This window comes from Salmo salar, chromosome ssa27 (assembly GCF_905237065.1).
Source record: "Salmo salar chromosome ssa27, Ssal_v3.1, whole genome shotgun sequence".
Taxonomy (NCBI): Eukaryota; Metazoa; Chordata; class Actinopteri; order Salmoniformes; family Salmonidae; genus Salmo; species Salmo salar.
Window position 1 is genome coordinate 19,757,191 of NC_059468.1, and position 20,044 is coordinate 19,777,234.

Sequence of the window (20,044 nt, forward strand, 5' to 3'; positions counted from 1 at the left end):
GGAGACTGGACATTGGCGAGTAGTATGCTCTGGAGCGGTGCGCGATGTGCCCGTCTACGGAGCCTGACTAGAGGATCGCTCCGTCTGCCCCTTCTACGGCGCCGTTGTTTTGGGTTGCCGGCTGGGATCCGATCCATTGTCCTGGGTGGTGGTCCAAACAGAGAATCCGCTTCGGGAAAGACGTATTCCTGGTCATAATGTTGGTAAGTTGACGTTGCTCTTATATCCAATAGTTCCTCCCGACTGTATGTAATAAAACCTAAGATTTCCTGGGGTAACAATGTAAGAAATAACACATAAAAAAACGAAATACTGCATAGTTTCCTAGGAACGCGAAGCGAGGCGGACATCCCTGTCGGCGCCGGAAGTACTCATTAGTGCAGGATTTAGGAATGGGAGAAAATCCATTGTAAAATTCACAGCACATCAAAACTGCTAAACCCACCGCTACTTTGTAACTGTAACAGCACACCAGCTAAATCCAATCAGTGCCCAGTTATCCAGCGCATGGGGTAAACAGCAGAAATGACGAAAGCTACCTTGCACTGTATAAGAAAGCAACAACATTGATTGACTCCATTGAATCTATTGAGACACGCTCAAGACGATTTGCTGGCAAAGCAGTGGATCACTATAGGGCAGAATTTTTTTACGTGTTGGATGGTGTGGAGGTTCAGTTTGGTGACCATTTTGACCAGGACAGTCTAAACGTCCTGCAAAAGTTGGAAAGAGTGCTTCTCACGGGGGAGTTGGATGAGTCTCTAGATCAGTACCCTGAGCTGAACATAGATTCTCTTTCAGTGCAGTTGCCTCTCTTTTGGAACAAATACCCCTGTAGCAGCTGTGGAGAGGCAGCAGAGGTCCTCAGGAGGCTTCCAGTGGAGGTGTGGGGTTGGTTGACCAAGTTGAGGTGCTGATCAGAATTTTGTTTGTGGTGCCAGTGTCTTCATGAGAGGCTGAGAGGAGTTTCAGTGCACTCCGTAGGTTAAAGACTTGGCTACGGGCTAGCATGGGCCAAGAGAGACTGAACGGCATAGTTGTCCGTAATATACATAAAGACAGGCTGGACAGTCTAGAGGGAAAATATCTGCTAGCAATTTGTTGGATCCATTGAAACCCACAAACATATGTTTGGTTCTTTTGTTCAGTAGTGTGTATAGCACTGGTTCTCAACCTTTTTTGGGTACAGGAACCCCTGTATATTTTGAGGCAAGGCAGGCAAGGTTTTGAGCGGTCCTCAGGGATCTCCACCCCCTCTATATTATATGTAAAGTTACTGGAATCCTTGTGCTGAATATGTTCATTACACCTTTTTATTTCACGAACACCTTGCAATTACACCAGGGACCCCTAGGGGTCCACGGACCCCTGTTTGAGAACCTCTGGTGTATAGTATGATATTTGTTCTTTTGTTTAGTAGTTTTAGTACCTGACAGTATACTTACAAATTATTTATTTTGTTATTTTATTTAAAATTGCATACTTTGTGTGACATACTTGTCCATAGCTGCTGTTTGAAGAGTTGAGACACTGACTGAACAATTAATAAGTATGCCCATGCCATAACCCCACTGCCACCATGGGGCACTCTGTTCACAATATTGACATTAGCAAAATCAGCCCGGTTGGACATACTGCTAAATTCTCTAAAACGACATTGGAAGCGGCTTATGGTAAAGAAATTAACATTCACTTCTCTTCCCAACAGCTCTGGTGGACATTCTTGCAGTCACCATACCAATTGCAAGGTCCCTCAAAACTTGAGATCTGTGGCATTGTGTTGTGTGACAAAACTGTACACTTTAGAGTGGCCTTTTACTGTCCCCCCCACAAGGTGCACCTGTGTAATGATTGTGCTGTTTAATCAGCTTCTTGATATGCCACACCTGTCAGGTGGATAGATTGTCTTGGTAAAGGAGAAATGCTCGCTAACAGGGACCCCTGTTTGAGAACCTCTGGTGTATAGTATGATATTTGTTCTTTTGTTTAGTAGTTTTAGTACCTGACAGTATACTTACTAATTATTTATTTTGTTATTTTATTTAAAATTGCATACTTTGTGTGACATACTTGTCCATAGCTGCTGTTTGAAGAGTTGAGACACTGACTGAACAATTAATAAGTATTTTAGAAGGATATTTTGGTTGATTTATTTGGGTTATTCATTGAAGTAGTTCTTTCGCTTTAGAACTGTACTTATTCTGAGCTTTTTGTTCTTGTAAAGCTATTGTAGTAGACTCAGGCCAGTGGCACATATTTAATGACTATATAAATGTATCAGAAAAAGGTCAATTCAATACGGAGACCAACTTTGTGATGGTTCTCAATGGAGAGTCTTTTAGATGAGATCACACCATGTTCATTGTATTTATGAAAACAGCACCCACACACAGTGTACAGTACCATTGCCACCTACTGACCTTTCTTGGTATTGCGGGTTGTAAATACAAATACCTGCATGCATACTGGACTGATAAGGAACACTGCTATAACTATTATTAGTAGTAGTATTATAATGATATAAACATTTGAACAAGTTGGGACAACACTTCAGTTAACTACTGTACCTTTCAATTATCCAGTTGTAGTTATTATGGTTCCTCAATATACATTTAACATAGTACAACGTAGGCTATGTGTTACAGCACTACCTTACTCAACAATAATCTGCCCAATTTGCGCGCGCTACCTTTCCTTCCGACTGTAGGCAATGCGATTTAAAACAATCCAGAACTTTAAAAGAAGCGAATGATCCTCTGTGGCCAAATCTTGCTTTAGCAGCCTATTTTGAGTGATGTAATGTATTTCTGTATAGACAGGAGTAGGCTAATTAGACTATATCATTTTGCCAATTCAATTTACTTTAGGACGCGCCACCTATGCATCACTTAAAAACATAACAGCCATTTGCAATTCGTGTGCAGGCTAGGGATGACGTTTTTTTGTGGGCCATACTAAATAAAAAAATGTATCCACCTATAGGCTATAATATAATATATGTAAAGACCAGATAGTCTGATGGGTGAGAATATTATCAAGTGCTGGTCAAATTGTGAATGAGAAACTGATTAAGTGTTTGCAGCCTACACAAGAAACAGAGCAGAGATCATGCCATTTCTGCAACTTTTTTCAAATCATCACTAAGAGTCCCATCATGCAGCCTTAGAATGCATAAAAAATCTAAACATATAGACTAGTGTTTGCATCACAACTAATGTTGCATAAATAACTCTAAATTAAACATATAGGAGGACGTGTTTCTTTGTAAACCACTCGACAAAGAATAGCCTAGTGTGCGCTCCCTCAGGAAATCGTTTGGAGAAAATATCCTTTCTATTTTATAGTTCCATTGTATTATTCATACTATACAATAATATAAAATAATGCCAAGGAATTCAAAGCAAATCTTGTCTGCTATAGTGAACAAAAATATAAATGCAACATGCAGCAAATTCTAATAATTTACACAGTTATATTTCATATAAGGAAATCAGTCAATTGAAATATATTCATTAGGCCCTAATCTATGGATTTAACATGACTGGGAATACAGATATGCATCTGTTGGTCACAGATACCTTAAAAAATAATAAGCCTCGCAATGGACAGGATCTCATCATGGTATCACTGTGCATTCAAATTGCCATCGATAAAATGCAATTGTGTTCATTGTCCATAGCTTATGCCCATGCCATAACCCCACTGCCACCATGGGGCACTCTGTTCACAATATTGACATTAGCAAAATCAGCCCGGTTGGACATACTGCTAAATTCTCTAAAACGACATTGGAAGCGGCTTATGGTAAAGAAATTAACATTCACTTCTCTTCCCAACAGCTCTGGTGGACATTCTTGCAGTCACCATACCAATTGCAAGGTCCCTCAAAACTTGAGATCTGTGGCATTGTGTTGTGTGACAAAACTGTACACTTTAGAGTGGCCTTTTACTGTCCCCACCACAAGGTGCACCTGTGTAATGATTGTGCTGTTTAATCAGCTTCTTGATATGCCACACCTGTCAGGTGGATAGATTGTCTTGGTAAAGGAGAAATGCTCGCTAACAGGGATGTAAACAAATTTGTGCACAACATTTGAGAGAAATAAGCTTTTTGTGCATATGGAACATTTCTGTGATCTTTTATTTCAGCTCATGAAACATGGGACCAACACTTTACATGTTGCATTTATATTTATTATACTTTTTATATTTATACTTAAAAAAATTATTTATACTTTTATTTTTATATACTTAAGTATATTTTAGCAGTTACATTTAGTTTGATACTTAAGTATATTTTACTGGGTGACTTTTACTCAAGTATGACAATTGGGTACATTTGCCAATATATATATATATATAGATTCCGTCTCTCACAGTTGAAGTGTACCTATGATAAAAAATTACAGACCTCTACATGCTTTGTAAGTAGGAAAACCTGCAAAATCGGCAGTGTATCAAATACTTGTTCTCCCGTACAGACAGTATGGTGACTGTTTAACTGTCTGATGGCCTGGGGATATAAGCTGTTTTTCAGTCTCTCAGTCCCAGCTTTGATGCACCTGTACTTTCTCCGCCTTCTAGATGGTAGCGCGGTAAACAGGCAGCGGTTTGGGTGGCTGAGGTCCTTGATGATCTTCTTAGCCTTCCTGTGACATTGAGTGCTGCAGATGTCCTAAAGGGTAGGCAGTGTGCTCTAGCTGACGAGTTGGGCTGACCGAACCACTTTCTGGAGAGCCCTGTGGTTTGCGGACGGTGCAATTGCCTTAACAGGCTGTGATAGAGCCCGACAGGATGTACTCAATGGTGCATCTGTAGAAGTTTGTGAGGGTCTTAAGGACCAAGATACATTTCTTCAGCCTCCTGAGGTTGAAGAGGCGCTGCACTTTGTAACACAATAAAATGTAAAGCAATCCAAGGGGGGTGTAGAATTTCTATAGGGACTGTAAATGAGGACATTTGTTAATCATTTTATTACATGTACCTTTTGCAAAAGTACAATAACCTATCTTGGGAAAATATTGGTTGATCTAAGCATTGTTTCGCTAGGCTAATTTGGGTCATCTGGCTGGTGGAGAAGTCTACTGATAACCTAATCAAATACCATAGAATTCTGGGTGACATGTCATACACATCAGGTAGGCCTCTGCGCTTCAGCAAACAAAGGAAAATAGGAGGGGTGCTCAACAATAATGTAATATAGAATAAATACCCACTCACTAATGAATGTGCAGGTAGACATTTATTTTCATGAATCTTGCCTTGGAGGACTAAGCGATTTCCACTAGATGGGTCAGCTGCAATGTCAAAATTGGCTATATCGTAAAAAATCATGAAAAATTAGGTTAGGGTTAGCGGTGTGGTTAAGGATAGTGTTAAGGTTTAAGGTTTAAAATCATATTTTACTACTTTGTGGCTGTGCCAGCTAGTGATCACTCTGCAGAGCTGTCTCCAAGGCAGGATTCATGACAATAAATGCCAACCTGCGATGAATGCTCCCACTGTTAACAATGCACAGTAAAACAACATTGGCGTTCATCAGCGTGCAGGTATCTTTTCAGTATTTCTTAAGTACATTTTTTGTACCCAGCACCTATAAGTCATTAGATGTGTGTACACTACATTTGAAATGAGTGCTCAACAACAAGGACAGGAATCCAAAAAAGGGCTTACCCAATAAGAAATATTAGAATGCTTAGGCTTCGTTCCATGAGATGGACAGAACAGGTATACTGACGTGGAATTCAAACTTTCTGTTTGAAAAGGAAACTCTAGCACACTTGCTTTTTTTTGTCAAAATACCACCATCAATGTTTAGTACCAGATCCATTAAACACATTGTGGAGCATAAAATTGAGGGCAACATTTCCCACCTGACATGGGTCTTTATGAGAGGAAAATGTTTTCCAAGTATTTTTTTTCTTCTACCAAGTCTGCAAAAATGTTTTATTTCAACATTACCCCATTTGCCAGGTGTGTCATTGATAATAACTTCCATAGTACTGATAGCTATGTGCTTTAACAAACATTGATATTGGAGCATTGCCAAACCTTAACATATAAGTACCTCAAGGAAGCAACGTTCAACAGATCCTCACTGAGACCTCACTACAACAGTCATGATGTACCAGGCTTTTCTGCTGACGATCCCTCTACTGATGGTGTTTCAGACGTCATGCATAAACACTTCACCGCTTGATTCTGTAAAAACGATTGAGCAGGCAAGAGCTCCAAAAGTTAGCTTGAGCCGTCTTGGTGAGCTAAGAAATAGGGCTAAATTCATTGGCAGAAGCTGCAAGGAAGTGAAAGACCGATATGGTCAAGCTGAAGACGGTCTGTACTACCTGACCACATCTACTGGGGTGGTGTACCAGACCTTCTGTGACATGACCACAGCGGGCGGCGGCTGGACTCTGGTGGCAAGCGTGCACGAGGACAACATCTACGGGAAGTGCACAGTTGGCGATCGTTGGACCAGCCAGCAGGGCAACAATGCCAACTGGCCAAAAGGGGAAGGCAACTGGGCCAACAGGAAGACTTTTGGAACAGTGGAGGCAGCCACAGACGATGACTTCAAGAATCCTGGCTACTACGACATAGATGCAGAAGACATGTCGGTGTGGCACGTTCCCAACAAAACGCCCTTTTACCACTGGAACCTGGCTGCGATCATGCGCTACCACACTGAGAGGCGCTTCCTCCATCTGTACGGAGGAAACCTGTACTACCTCTTCCACCGCTACCCGGTCGAGTACAACGTTGGGGCACACCTGTCCGACAATGGACCCTCCATTCCCATAGTGTATGACCTCGGGGACAAAGAGTCCACCAAAATGTTCTATGGCCCTAACACTAGAGGGGAGACTGAGGGAGGCTTTATCAGTTTCAGAGCCATAAACCATGAACGAGCGGCAACAGCCATCTGCTCTGGGGTCAAACCCAAAGGCGGTGAGGTTGATGCATACTGTATTGGTGGTGGTGGGTTTTTCCCTCAGGGTAATCCTCTTCAGTGTGGGGATTTCACCTCCTTTGCCTGGAATGGCTATGGGACCAATGTAGGCTGGAGTGCATCAAAACAGATGCTGGAGTCAGCTGTGTTACTCTTTTACCGCTAATTCACAGTGCATTTACTTTTCTTTGAATGTTTCATAGATTGATTGATAGATTTTTGGGTAAAACAATTCGTACAGTTTTAAATGAAAAGTACATTTAAAAGTAATTTTGGTAATAATAATATTTTTTATCTATTCATTCCATTACTATAAAGAAATAGCATAAAGCAATAACCATTCCATCAATCATAAAAATATTTGCATCTCACACAATCATTAAATGCTTATAGCTTATAGTGACAAGTATTATTATGTCATGTGTTATTATGTCAACCACTTTGTGACACCTGTTGTGTTGGGGTGATGGGCGCTTGAAATTCAGTGTATGGATTGTGTGTGCTTGTTTGATCATTCTTCCTGCAGTAATGTAACAATAAAGTGGTCTATGGATCTGAGAACATTAAATGAGCCTACTGTACTTTTTCATTATACTATTTCTTTTTTGGTGGGGGGGGGGGTTAAGATGAACTTACCTTTTGTCAAGGAGGGAGAGAGAGATGAGAGGACATGTTCTGAGGAGAGAGGGGAAAAACAAAGAGAGGAGAGAGCTATAAGGTGAGAGAGAGAGAGAGAGAGAGAGAGAGAGAGAGAGAGAGAGAGAGAGAGAGAGAAAGAAAGGAATCAGAAGGAGGGGGAGCCGAAAGGACATAGAGAGGACTTGTTCTGAGTGCTGTAATGATGCCCCATTGTTTTGACACAACTAGCTACACTCAACAACAAAAAATGCTGGGTTGTTTGAACGACCCAACTGCTGGTTTGCAGGGATTGTGTCACTTAGTTGTGTTTTCTTTAACAAGAGCAAGGTTCTGATCTTAATGCTGGGTTATTGAGATATGACCCAGTGGGTGGATTATTTCTCCCACAAATGTAGAAGATCAACGTGATCCAGCAAGCTCGTGAATGAGGATTGTTGGAGCTGTGTACCATACAGTGCAGCTGGCACTGAGTGGAATTACTGACAATTACTGGCACTGAGTGGAATGACTTTTAGACAGGCAAATGGGCAAGGCTTTGTAGCTGACCAAAAACGGTAAGTAAAAAAAAAATAATCTAGGAATAAATGACCTAGCTATCATAATGACATGTTATCTCAGTAATTGACAATTTTATATAATCATAGCTAGCAAACTACTTATCTAACATTTTCTAATTTAGCTGGCTAGCAAGCTATTTTCTTGTGCTGTGTGTGGTACTAAACATTTTAAGTTTGGTTGTATTTTTTTTATCCTAATTGTTTCTGAATTAGCTAGCTAGCTGGGGATACCTAGTCAGTTATACAACTGAAATGTGTCTTCCGCATTTAACCCAACCTCTGAATCAGAGATCGACATAATTGGCATATCAGGCTGCATGGCCCTGATACTAAAGACTGCATGGCCCTGATACTAGAGGCTGCATGGCCCTGATACTAGAGGCTGCATGGCCCTGATACTAGAGGCTGCATGGCCCTGATACTAGAGGCTGCATGGCCCTGATACTAGAGGCTGCATGGCCCTGATACTAGAGGCTGCATGGCCCTGTTACTAGAGGCTGCATGGCCCTGATACTAGAGGCTGCAAAGCCCTGATACTAGAGGCTGCAAAGCCCTGATACTGGAGGCTGCATAGCCCTGATACTGGTGGCTGCACTTGGTACACCACCAGTGTACTGAGTGCAGGTATCTACATATTGAAATGAAAGTAGTGTCTCAAATGGTTATCCATTTTGGCTGTCCCCTAAAACCTTGTTGTCTTTGTCCCCCAGATACTAAAGACGACATGGTCCTGAGAGTGCTTTTCCCACCACCAGTGTAACAAGTTGGAAAGAAGACTGTCCATCCAAGCATTGATGAGCTCAGAAAGTCATAATATAGCGTAAGTATAATGAATCATATTTTATATGTAATACTGTATACCATGTTCTGATACCACACTGTGTGTGTGTGTGTGTGTGTCTCATGTGTGCAAGAGTGTTGCGAGTATCTTGATTATTGTTCAACATTTTATACTCATATTCTCTAGTCGCCAGGCTGGAACCAATATGGCTGAATATCTCCCCTAAGCGACCAAAAGAACAAAAGACTCTTGGGGACAATCGCCTCTACTCCCTGGCATTCACCATCATGAATGGGCAGGCTCTGGAGAAAACATTACGTTTCGTTGTTGTTGTTTTACATTCATTCCTATTGACAATGTATACCTGCTAGTGGTTGGGGGAGTAGAGGGTAAAGTGTTTACTTTTCTTCAGCCCCGTTCCTCAGCTTTAATTGGCAGGGCTGCTGGGATTAACAAATTCTGGGTTGTACTTCTAAAGTTTGTTTATTTGTGTGTTCCTTATTTGTTGTTTATCTTTGGCATTACATAATTTTGTAGCTGAAATTAATACCTGAAAATTAACATTTTGTATTTTATCAAAAATGTGTCATGATTAGCCATATGTCATTTTAAGAATTTCATAGACTGTTTAGTTACGTTGTAACATTGATTGTTATTGTTAGAATTATTTGTACCTTTAAAAAATGTACACATTATGTAGACCAAAAAAAAAACAGCAATAAAATAAGAAATAATCAACTGCTGGGTCTAAAACACATGAATAACAAAAATAAAAAAAAGCAGCCCACTGCTGGGTCAAAATAACCACATTTTGGTGGTAAATCACATAACCCAACAGTGCTGGATCAAAATAACCCAGTGCTGGTTATGTACTGTAGTTACCCAGCGCTGGGTTACAGAAATTACGCAAATTGGTCATAATTGACCCAGCATTTTTTAGAGTGCATGTGATGTTCTGAAATGTAGATATGCATTATATGCTGCTGGCTGTCAGATTAAAACATGTTTGTCACTTGAATAAAGACACTGGGCATGATCGTATCCAACTAATAGTGCTCCTCTGGGTCACACACACATGGCTGAGAAGCAGCAGGTGACATAGTGATGATGAGAAGAAAAGGTGCCCTGCCTGGCCTAAGAATGTCCATGGCCATACAGTATCATTATTTCCCTGGTTGAGGCTTTCCTGGAGGTTGAGAGCCAGCGATGCTACCACCACTATCAGAGGAAAAGACATAACTGGGGTGTTCTGGCTAACACACTTCACCTTGTGTTAGGATCACAGTCACACACAGTCATACACACACACCAGTGGAGGCTGTTGAGGGGAGGACGCCTCACATTAATGGCTGGAATGGAGTCAATGGAATGGTACACGTGGTTTCCATGTGGTTGATGCCATTCCATTGACTCCATTCCAGCCATTACTATGAGCCGTCCTCCCCTCAGCAGCCTCCACTGCCACACACACGCATCAAATCAAACTTTATTTGTCACATGCGCCGAATACAACAGGTGTAGACCTTACCGTGAAAAGATTACTTAAGCCCTTAACCAACAGTGCAGTTCAAGAAAGAGTTAAGAAAATTAAGATATATTATTTTTGACTAAGTAACACAATAAAATAACAGTAACGAGGCTATATACAGGGGGTACCAGTACCGAGTCAATGTGCGGGGTTACAGGTTAGTCGAGGTTATTTGTACATGTAGGTAGGGGTGAAGTGTCTATGCATAGATAATAAACAGCGAGTAGCAGTAGCGAAAAAAACAAATGGGATGGGGCGGGTCAATGTAAATAATGATTTGATTAGCAGTCTTATGGCTTGGCGGTAGAAGCTGTTAAGGAGCCTTGGCGCTCCGACACTGCTTGCCGTGCAGTAGCTGAGAAAACAGTCTATGACAATTTTATGGGCTTTCCTCTGACACCGCCTATTTTAAGTCCTGGATTGCAGGAGGCTTGGCCCCAGTGATGTACTGAGCTGTACACATTACCCTCTGTAGCGCATTATGGTCAGATGCCGAGCAGTTGCCATACCAGGCTTTGATGCAATCGGTCAGGATGCTCTCAATGGTGCAACTGTAGAACTTTCTGAGGATCTTTTCCCCCTCAGTCTCCTGAGGGGGAAAAGGTGTTGTCGTGCCCTCTTCACGACTGTCTTGGTGTGTTTGGACCATGATAGTTTGTTGGTGACGTGGACACCATGGAACTTGAAGCTCTCAACCTGCTCCACTACAGGCCCATCAATGTTAATGGGGGCCTGATCGGCCCGCCTTTTCCTGTAGTCCACGATCAGCTCCTTTGTCTTGCTCACATTGAGGGAGAGGTTGGTGTCCTGGCACCACACTTCCAGGTCTCTGACCTTCTCCCTATAGGCTGTCTCATCGTTGTCGGTGATCAGGCCTACCACTGTTGTGTCGTCAGCAATCTTGATGGTGTTGGAGTTCGGTTTGGCCACGCACGTAGGCAAACGGCTGAGAGGTTGAGCACAGATACAAGGTGTGTGTGTGTGTGTGTGTGTGTGTGTGTGTGTGTGTGTGTGTGTGTGTGTGTGTGTGTGTGTGTAGAAGCACAGAGAGAAACACAAGGGTAACCTACAGGCTAGTGCAATAATAGGAGGGAACCCTCACTGCACACACAGCAGAGGTATGTCATAGTTTTGAAACAAACTCTACATAGGACACTGAGTTATGCACCTTTAAGTGAGCCATTGAGAGCATACGTCATCACCCAACAGACGTCATCAGAGCGCACAACAGATCAGTGTGCTGTCTACACTGTTGTTTTCATGACATACTGTAGTTTTGATTAAATCGTTTTTAATCATGTCAAGAACAACAACATCTTTAACGATTGGAAGTTCTGATAGCTAAGGATTCCCTCTGATAGCTAAGGATTCCCACCCCCTTGGTGCCTTCCCCTTCCCCCCTGGGAACAAATGAAACAGAAAAGTACCAACAATTTCAATAATCAAAACTCTGAGAAACACAGGATTTCAAATAAGCTCTATCTGACTGAGCAACAAACTAACATAGAACATAACCATCAGCTCTCTCAGCAACAACTAACATAGTACATACCAAATCTTTTTCTGAGGAACAACCAACATATGATATAACCCTCAGCTCTCTTCTGAGCAACAGAACACTGGCTTATATAGCTGGAGAATGGGTCTAATGGTATACAGCTGTATCCTGACGAGGGGGCGGGGGTCAGCTCCAATTAGCAATGGGGTCGACCAATCAGCTGCTTGGGGGAATTTCAGGAAGCTATCCTGAAACACACACATACAAAACCATAACACAGAAACTGGGGAACATAACAGTTTCATGCATGTTAACATTAGAAGCCTCCTCCCTAAGTTTGTTTTATTCACTGCCTTAGCACACTCTGCCAACCTGGATGTCCTAGCTGTGTCTGAATCCTGGCTTAGGAAGGCCACCAAAAACCCTAAAATTTCCATCCCTAACTATAACATTTTCCGACACGATAGAACTGCGAAAGGGGACGGAGTTGCAATCTACTGCAGAGATAGCCTGCAGAGTTCTGTCATACTATCCAGGTCTGTGCCCAAACAATTCGAGCTTCTACTTTTAAAAATCCACCTTTCCAGAAACAAGTCTCTCACCGTTGCCGCTTGATTTAGACTACCTTCTGCCCCCAGCTGTGCCCTGGACACCATATGTGAATTGATAGCCCCCCATCTATCTTCAGAGTTCGTACTGTTAGGTGACCTAAATTGGGACATGCTTAACACCCCGGCCATCCTACAATCTAAGCTTGATGCCCTCAATCTCACACAAATCATCAAGGAACCTACCAGGTACAACCCGAAATCCATAACCATGGGCACCCTCTTAGATATTATCCTGACCAACCTGCCCTCTAAATACACCTCTGCTGTCTTCAACCAGGATCTCAGCGATCACTGCCTCATTGCCTGCATGCGTACTGGGTCCGCGGTCAAACGACAACCCTCATCACTATCAAACGCTCCCTAAAACACTTCAGAGAGCAGGTCTTTCTAATCGACCTGGCCCGGGTATCCTGGAAGGATATTGACCTCATCCCGTCAGTAGAGGATTCCTGGTTGCTCTTCAAAAGTGCTTTCCTCACCATCTTAAATAAGCATTCCCCATTCAAAAAATGGAGAACTAAGAACAGATATAGCCTGTGGTTCACCCCAGACTTGACTGCCCTTGACCAGCACAAAAACATCTTGTGGAATTCTGCATTAGCATCGAATAGCCCCCACGATATGCAACTTTTCTGGGAAGTGAGGAACCAATATACTCAGTCAGTTAGGAAAGCTAAGGCTAGCTTTTTCAAACAGAAATTAGCTTCCTGTAGCACTAATTCCAAAAGGTTTTGGGACACTGTAAAGTCCATGGAGAATAAGAGCACCTCCTCCCAGCTGCCCACTGCACTGAGGATAGGAAACACTGTCACCACCGATAAATCTACGATAATCGATCATTTCAATAAGCATTTTTCCACGGCTGGCCATGCCTTCCACCTGGCTAACCCTACCCTAGCCAACATCTCAGCACCGGCTGCAGCAGCTTGCCCAACCCCCCCCCCCCCCACCCCCCACCACCCGCTTCTCCTTCACCCAAATTCAGACCGCTGATGTTCTCAAAGAATTGCAAAATCTGGATCCCTATAATCTGGACCCTCTCTTTCTGAAATTATCTGCCGAAATTGTTACAACCCCTATTACTAGCCTATTCAACCTCTCTTCCGTGTCATCTGAGATCTCCAAAGATTGGAAAGCTGCCGCGGTCATCCCTCTCTTCAAAGGGGAGACACTCTAGACCCAAACTGTTATTGACCTATATCCATCCTGCCCTGCCTTTCTAAAATCTTTGAAAGCCAAGTTAATAAACAGATCACCGAACATTTCGAATCCCATCGTACCTTCTCCACTATGCAATCTTGTTTCCGAGCTGGTCATGGGTGCACCTCAGCCACGCTCAAGGTCCTAAACGATATCATAACCGCCATCGATAAAAGACAGTACTGGGCAGCCGTCTTCATCAACCTGGCCAAGGATTTTGACTCTGTCAATCACCGCATTCTATTCGGCAGACTCAAAAGACTGCCTCGCCTGGTTCACCAGCTACTTCTCAGATAGAGTTCAGTGTGTCAAATCGGAGGGTCTGTTGTCCGGACCTCTGGCAGTCTCTATGGGGTGCCACAGGGTTCAATTATCGGCCGACTCTTTTCTCTGTATATATCAATGATGTCGTTCTAGCTGCTGGATATTCTCTGATCCACCTCTACGCAGATGACACCATTCTGTATACATCTGGCCCTTCTTTGGACACTGTGCTAAAAAACCTCCAAACAAGCTTCAATGCCTTACAACACTCCTTCCGTGGCCTCCAACTTCTTTTAAATGCTAGTAAAACTAAGTGCATGCTCTTCAACCGATTGCTGCCCGCACCCTCCCGCCCAACTAGCATCACTACTCTGGACGGTTCTGACCTAGAATATGTGGACAACTACAAATACCTAGGTGTCTAATTAGACTGTAAGCTCTCCTTCCAGACTCACATTATGCATCTCCAATCCAAAATTAAATCTAGAATTGGCTTCCTATTTCGCAACAAAGCCTCCTTCACTCAAACATACCCTCGTAAAACTGACTATCCTACCGATCCTTGACTTCGGCGATGTCATTTACAAAATAGCCCCCAACACTCTACTATACAAACTGGATGTAGTCTATCACAGTGCCATCCGTTTTATCACTAAAACCCCATATACTACCCACCAATACGACCTGTATGCTCTCGTTGGGTGGCCCTCACTACATATCCATCGCCAAATCCACTGGCTCCAGGTCATCTATAAGTCTTTGCTATGTAAAGCCCCGCCTTATCTCAGCTCACTGGTCACCATAGCAACACCCGCCCATAGCACCCGGTCCAGCACTGGTCATCCCCAAAGCCAACACTTCCTTTGGCCGCCTTTCCTTTCAGTTCTCTGCTGCCAATGACTGGAACAAATTGCAAAAATCTCTGAAGCTGGAGTCTTATATCTCCCTCTCTAACTTTAAGCATCAGCTGTCAGAGCAGCTTACTGATCACTGCACCTGTACACAGTCAATCTGTAAATAGCACACCCGACTACCTCTTCCCCATATTATTACTTACCTTCTTGCTCTTTTGCACCCCAGTATCTCTACTTGCACATCAGCATCTGCACATCTATCACTCCAGTATTAATGCTAAATTGTAATTATTTTCGCCTCTAGGGCCTATTTATTGCCTACCTCCCTACTCTTCTACATTTGCACACACTGTACATAGATTTTCTATTTTTCTTTCTTTTGTGTTATTGACTGTATGTTTGTTTTTGTGTAACTCTGTGTTGTTGTTTTTGTCACACTGCTTTGCTTTATCTTGACCAGGTCGCAGTTGTAAATAAGAACTTGTTCTCAACTGGCCTACCTGGTTAAGTAAAGGTGAAATAAAAAATATATTAAAAAAAGAAACCACATGGAAAAAGTGGTAAGCAAGTAAGGTCCAAAAAACAGATTTTCACCAAGTCAAAATAATTTATTGTGTTAGAGGTTTCATGATGCTTGTATCTAAACCAAAGTAGATCATTTTAAGATTGATTAAATCAAATCAAATGTTATTTGTCACATACACATGGTTAGCAGATGTTAATGCAAGTGTAGCAAAATGCTTGTGCTTCTAGTTCTGACAGTGCAGTAATATCTAACAATAATATCTAACAGTAATATCTAACAAGTAATCTGACAATTCTCCAACGACTACCTAATACTCACAAATCTAAAGGGGTGAATGAGAATATGTACATGTAAGTATATGGATGAGCGATGGCGAAGGTGCAATAGATGGTATAAAATACAGTATATACATGTGATATGAGTAATGTAAGATATGTAAATATTATTAAAGTGGCATTATTTAGAGAGCATTGTATAAAGTGACTAGTGATCCATTTTAAAGTGGCCAGTGATTGGGTCTCAATGTAGCAGCCTCTCTGAGTTAGTGATTGCTGTTTAGCAGTCTGATGGCCTTGAGATAGAAGCTGTTTTTCATATAGTCCGGCGGTTATGGATGGGTTATCAACAATTGCAGGTGGGTGCAAGTGAACAAACAGCTGACCTGTGCACCACTACTCCTCCTGCCTACATGCCCAGCCCTCAGACGCTCTGACTGTTCAGTGTAAGGAAGACATCCCATATAATAACCAGCAGGGCCCAGGTGCCAGCATCGCACGCGACCAGTCCCACGCCCTTCATGGATACATCACATGACAGGGCGGATTAAAGCCTGCAGAGCAGTGGGTGTGATAGAAAGAATCCAGTGTCCAGACAGTTTATGCGTGCTGTCTATATTAATGAAGGACAAGGCAGAAGCAATCCTTGACTCAAGCTCTGCAACCTGCAATGAAATAGACCTCTGCTGCTCTCTAGTGGTGATATAATGACATGACTTTCTTCCTTTCTTTCTTTCTTTAGGAGCATACAGCAGGCCCTTCAACTCAACTCTGGACCTCGAAGCCAGTTCCACCACAGGAGGTTGGTGGGACCTAAATTGGGGAGGACGGGCTTGTGGTAATGGCTGGAGCAGAATCAGTGGAATGGTATCAAAACATCAAACACATGGTTTCCATGTGATTGATGCCATTCCATTTCCCCTGTCCCGGCCATCATTATGAGCCGTCCTCCCGTTCATCAGCTTCCTGTGAGAGTCACTGCATTTTTTCATTGTTTCCCCCTAATTAAGAACTCATTTAGACCTGGGACACCAGGTGGGTGCAATTTATTATCAGGTAGAACAGAAAATCAGCAGGCTCCGGACCTCGTAGGTTGAATACCAGAGGTGGGACCAAGTCATTGTTTTACAAGTCATAAGTAAGTCTCAAGTCTTAGCACTCAAGTCCCAAGTCAAGTCCCAAGTCAAGAGAGGCAAATCCGAGTTAAGTCTCAAGTCAAGACCGTCAAGTATCAAGTCAAGTCTCAAGTCATAAACTTTGAGTTTATAATGTGCTCTTCACCAATGTAATTCCATTTCATATTTTTAACAAGAGTAATAGTTAGTATATTACATTTACGCAAATCATGAAAACTTGTACAAATATCTATATATTTATTACTTTCCAAATAAATGTTATATTTCCATGGAAATACATAGGTAGCCATGAGACACACACACACACTCTCTCTCTCTCTGTGTGGTTACAGTAGGCTAACGTATGTCAATGGTTTTAGGAACAGCAGTAACATCAGGCAGGATTTAGGCTTCCAACTGCCTAGTCAGTTGTAGCTCAATCTTGGGTACAATGATCACGTTCCCACACTGACTGACTGTGTGGAGGCTCATTGATTTAACGTTACGTTAGCCTACATGATACACTAGTAAAGTAATAAAATATATAGCTGTCGGCTATATTAGCCCTGACTTACCGTTCTTTGTGCAGCTTCAAATGTCAAACAAAGTTGGAAATTGTTTTGCCTCCGTCTGTAATTCTCTTCCCACATGTTTTGCAAGTTGCAATCGTTTTTTTGTTGATACAGCGTTATCTTTATATCTGAAAATAATAATTTTTGGTATCATCTTTCCAAGGGCTCCATCTGAATTCACCCGCCAACGTTCCTCTGCACTGCCACGCACAACTTTTTCTCAGCTGGCACAATTTGATTGGCTGCTGTCCGATTCAAACTGTAATCTGTTAAATGAAGAGTTGATCCGCTGCACACTTTTTTTAATAGCATAATTTTTTTTTATTTGGGCTTGGGGAGGGTATCAAGTCAGGTCGAGTCATAAGGCTCAAGTCCAAGTCAAGTCACAAGTCAGTGATGTTAAAGTCAAAGTCGAGTTGCAAGTCATCATATTTGTGACTCAAGTCTGACTCGAGTCCTAATCATGTGACTCGAGTCCACACCTCTGTTGAATACCCCACGCAGGCAATTGACAACTCCTCTCTATAACACTCTGTTCTGGGCTTCTCCAGCTCATTCTACCCCATGCCGGATCTTTTGGCATCTGCTTCAAGCGCTCACCTCCAGGTGTTTTGTGGATGCCCTCTCTTCTATTTCCCTAGCGCAGAGGTATTCAACTCTTACCCCATGAGGTCCGGTGCCTACTGATTTTCTGTTATACCTGATAATTCATTGCACCCACCTGGTGTCCCAGGTCTAAATCAATCCCTGATTATAGGGGAACAGTTAAAAAACTCTGTTGAACTGTCTTCGAGGTCCAGAGTTGAGTTTGAGGTCCCTAGCTGGATCCAGGACAGAGCTTGCCTGGTGATGTTGGAGGGGGGCTTTAAGAGGGTGTGGCCGATCCATCCATCTCCATCTCCTTTGGATCTCCTCCTCCACAGAACATGACTGGTGAGCTCCTAACCACCACACCCACACCAACCACCACACCACTACCAACCACCACACCCACACCAACCACCACACCACTACCAACCACCACACCCACACCAACCACCACACCACTACCAACCACCACACCACTACCAACCACCACACCCACACCAACCGCCACACCACTACCAACCACCACCAACCACCACACCCACACCAACCACACACCACTACCAACCACCACACCACTACCAACCACCACACCCACACCAACCACCATCAACCACCACACCACCACCACTACCAACAACCACACCACTACCAACCACCACACCCACACCAACCACCACACCCACACCACTACCAACCACCACACCACTACCAACCACTACCAATTTTTTTGTCTTTTAATTTGAATAATATTGGAACACATTACAAAGTCATTATGGAAACAACCTCTGTTTACTCAAGGCTTGAAAAGTTAACTATAGAAGAGGTCATTACAGATATATTAGTTAACTTCAAATACCCTGCAGGTTTGTTCACATTCATTGACCAAAATAATTGAATGGATTTATTAATTTCTGTCTCAACACAGCACTTCTGTGTCTGAAAGCGATCAGGATCATGGAACTTTGCATGTTATTATGAGTAAAGAAAACAAAGTAAGAACTTTTGTTATTTGTTCTAGGCTGGGCAGCGGTTTGGGGAACACTTTATGAAGGTTGTTATGAATGATACTGCAAGCATTACATTTTAGTCTTTTAGCAGACGCTCTTATGCAGAGCAACTTACAGGAGCAATTATGGTTAAGTGCCTTGCTCAAGGGCACATCGGCATATTTTTCACCTAGTTGACTCGGGGATTTGAACCAGCGTTCATTCTGTTAGTGTCCCAACGCCTTCAACCGCTAGGCTACATGCCGCCTCAAACACTGACTTCTCACATAAATGCAAATATTAATTCAGGTTACAGACCATGTAACTAGGCCTAGGACCCCTAGACAAAACGAGTGCAACAATATCCGTAGGCTAGTAAATGGTTATGAATGGTTTCATAAAGGTGTTATGAATGCCGTATGTATACCCCCTTCCTAAATTGTTAACAGCATTTTGTTCAGCTTGACATTAGAGTCCCTGTTATTCTACTTTGACTTACATAAATAACCATCTTATTCATACTTTAACTTTAGGTCCATTTCTGTCTATTAAACTTGTGAGGCAAAATAACCACACACTAAAAATCATAAACAGAGAAAGAAAATGCAATGGAGAGAAATGTGTTGTTCTCTATGGAACTTGCATATACAGTACCAGTCAAATGTTTGGACACACCTACTCATTCAAGGGTTTTTCTTTATTTATTACTATTTTCTACATTGGAGAATAATAGTGAAGACATCAAAACTATGAAATAACACATATGGAATCATGTAGTAACCAAAAAGTGTTAAACAATTCTTCAAAGTAGCCATCCTTTGCCTTGATGACAGCTTTGCACACTCTTGGCATTCTCTCAACCAGCTTCATGAGGTAGTCACCTGGAATGCATTTCAATTAACAGGTGTGCCTTGTTAAAAGTGAATTGTAGAATTTATTTCCTTCTTAATGTGTCTGAGCCAATCAGTCGTGTTGTGACAAAGTAGGGGTGATATACAGAAGATAGCCCTATTTGGTAAAATACCAAGTCCATATTATGGCAAGAACAGCTCAAATAAGTAAAGAGAAACGACAGTCCATCATTACTTTAAGACATGAAGG

General features: G+C 42.4%; 1 protein-coding gene across 1 annotated transcript; it reads left to right on the forward strand.

Moving 5' to 3' along the window:
* The first annotated feature begins 6,080 nt into the window (after positions 1-6,080).
* On the forward strand, positions 6,081-7,517 carry LOC106588634 (intelectin-like). The gene has a single exon (XM_014177806.2). It carries the CDS (start codon positions 6,120-6,122, stop codon positions 7,113-7,115), a length of 996 nt encoding a protein of 331 aa, XP_014033281.1. The 5' UTR covers positions 6,081-6,119; the 3' UTR covers positions 7,116-7,517.
* Positions 7,518-20,044: the final 12,527 nt, after the last annotated feature.

Excerpts from the sequence above, each read along its gene's own strand:
- LOC106588634 (XM_014177806.2), top strand. The coding sequence starts at position 6,120 with ATGATGTACCAGGCTTTTCTGCTGACGATCCCTCTACTGATGGTGTTT.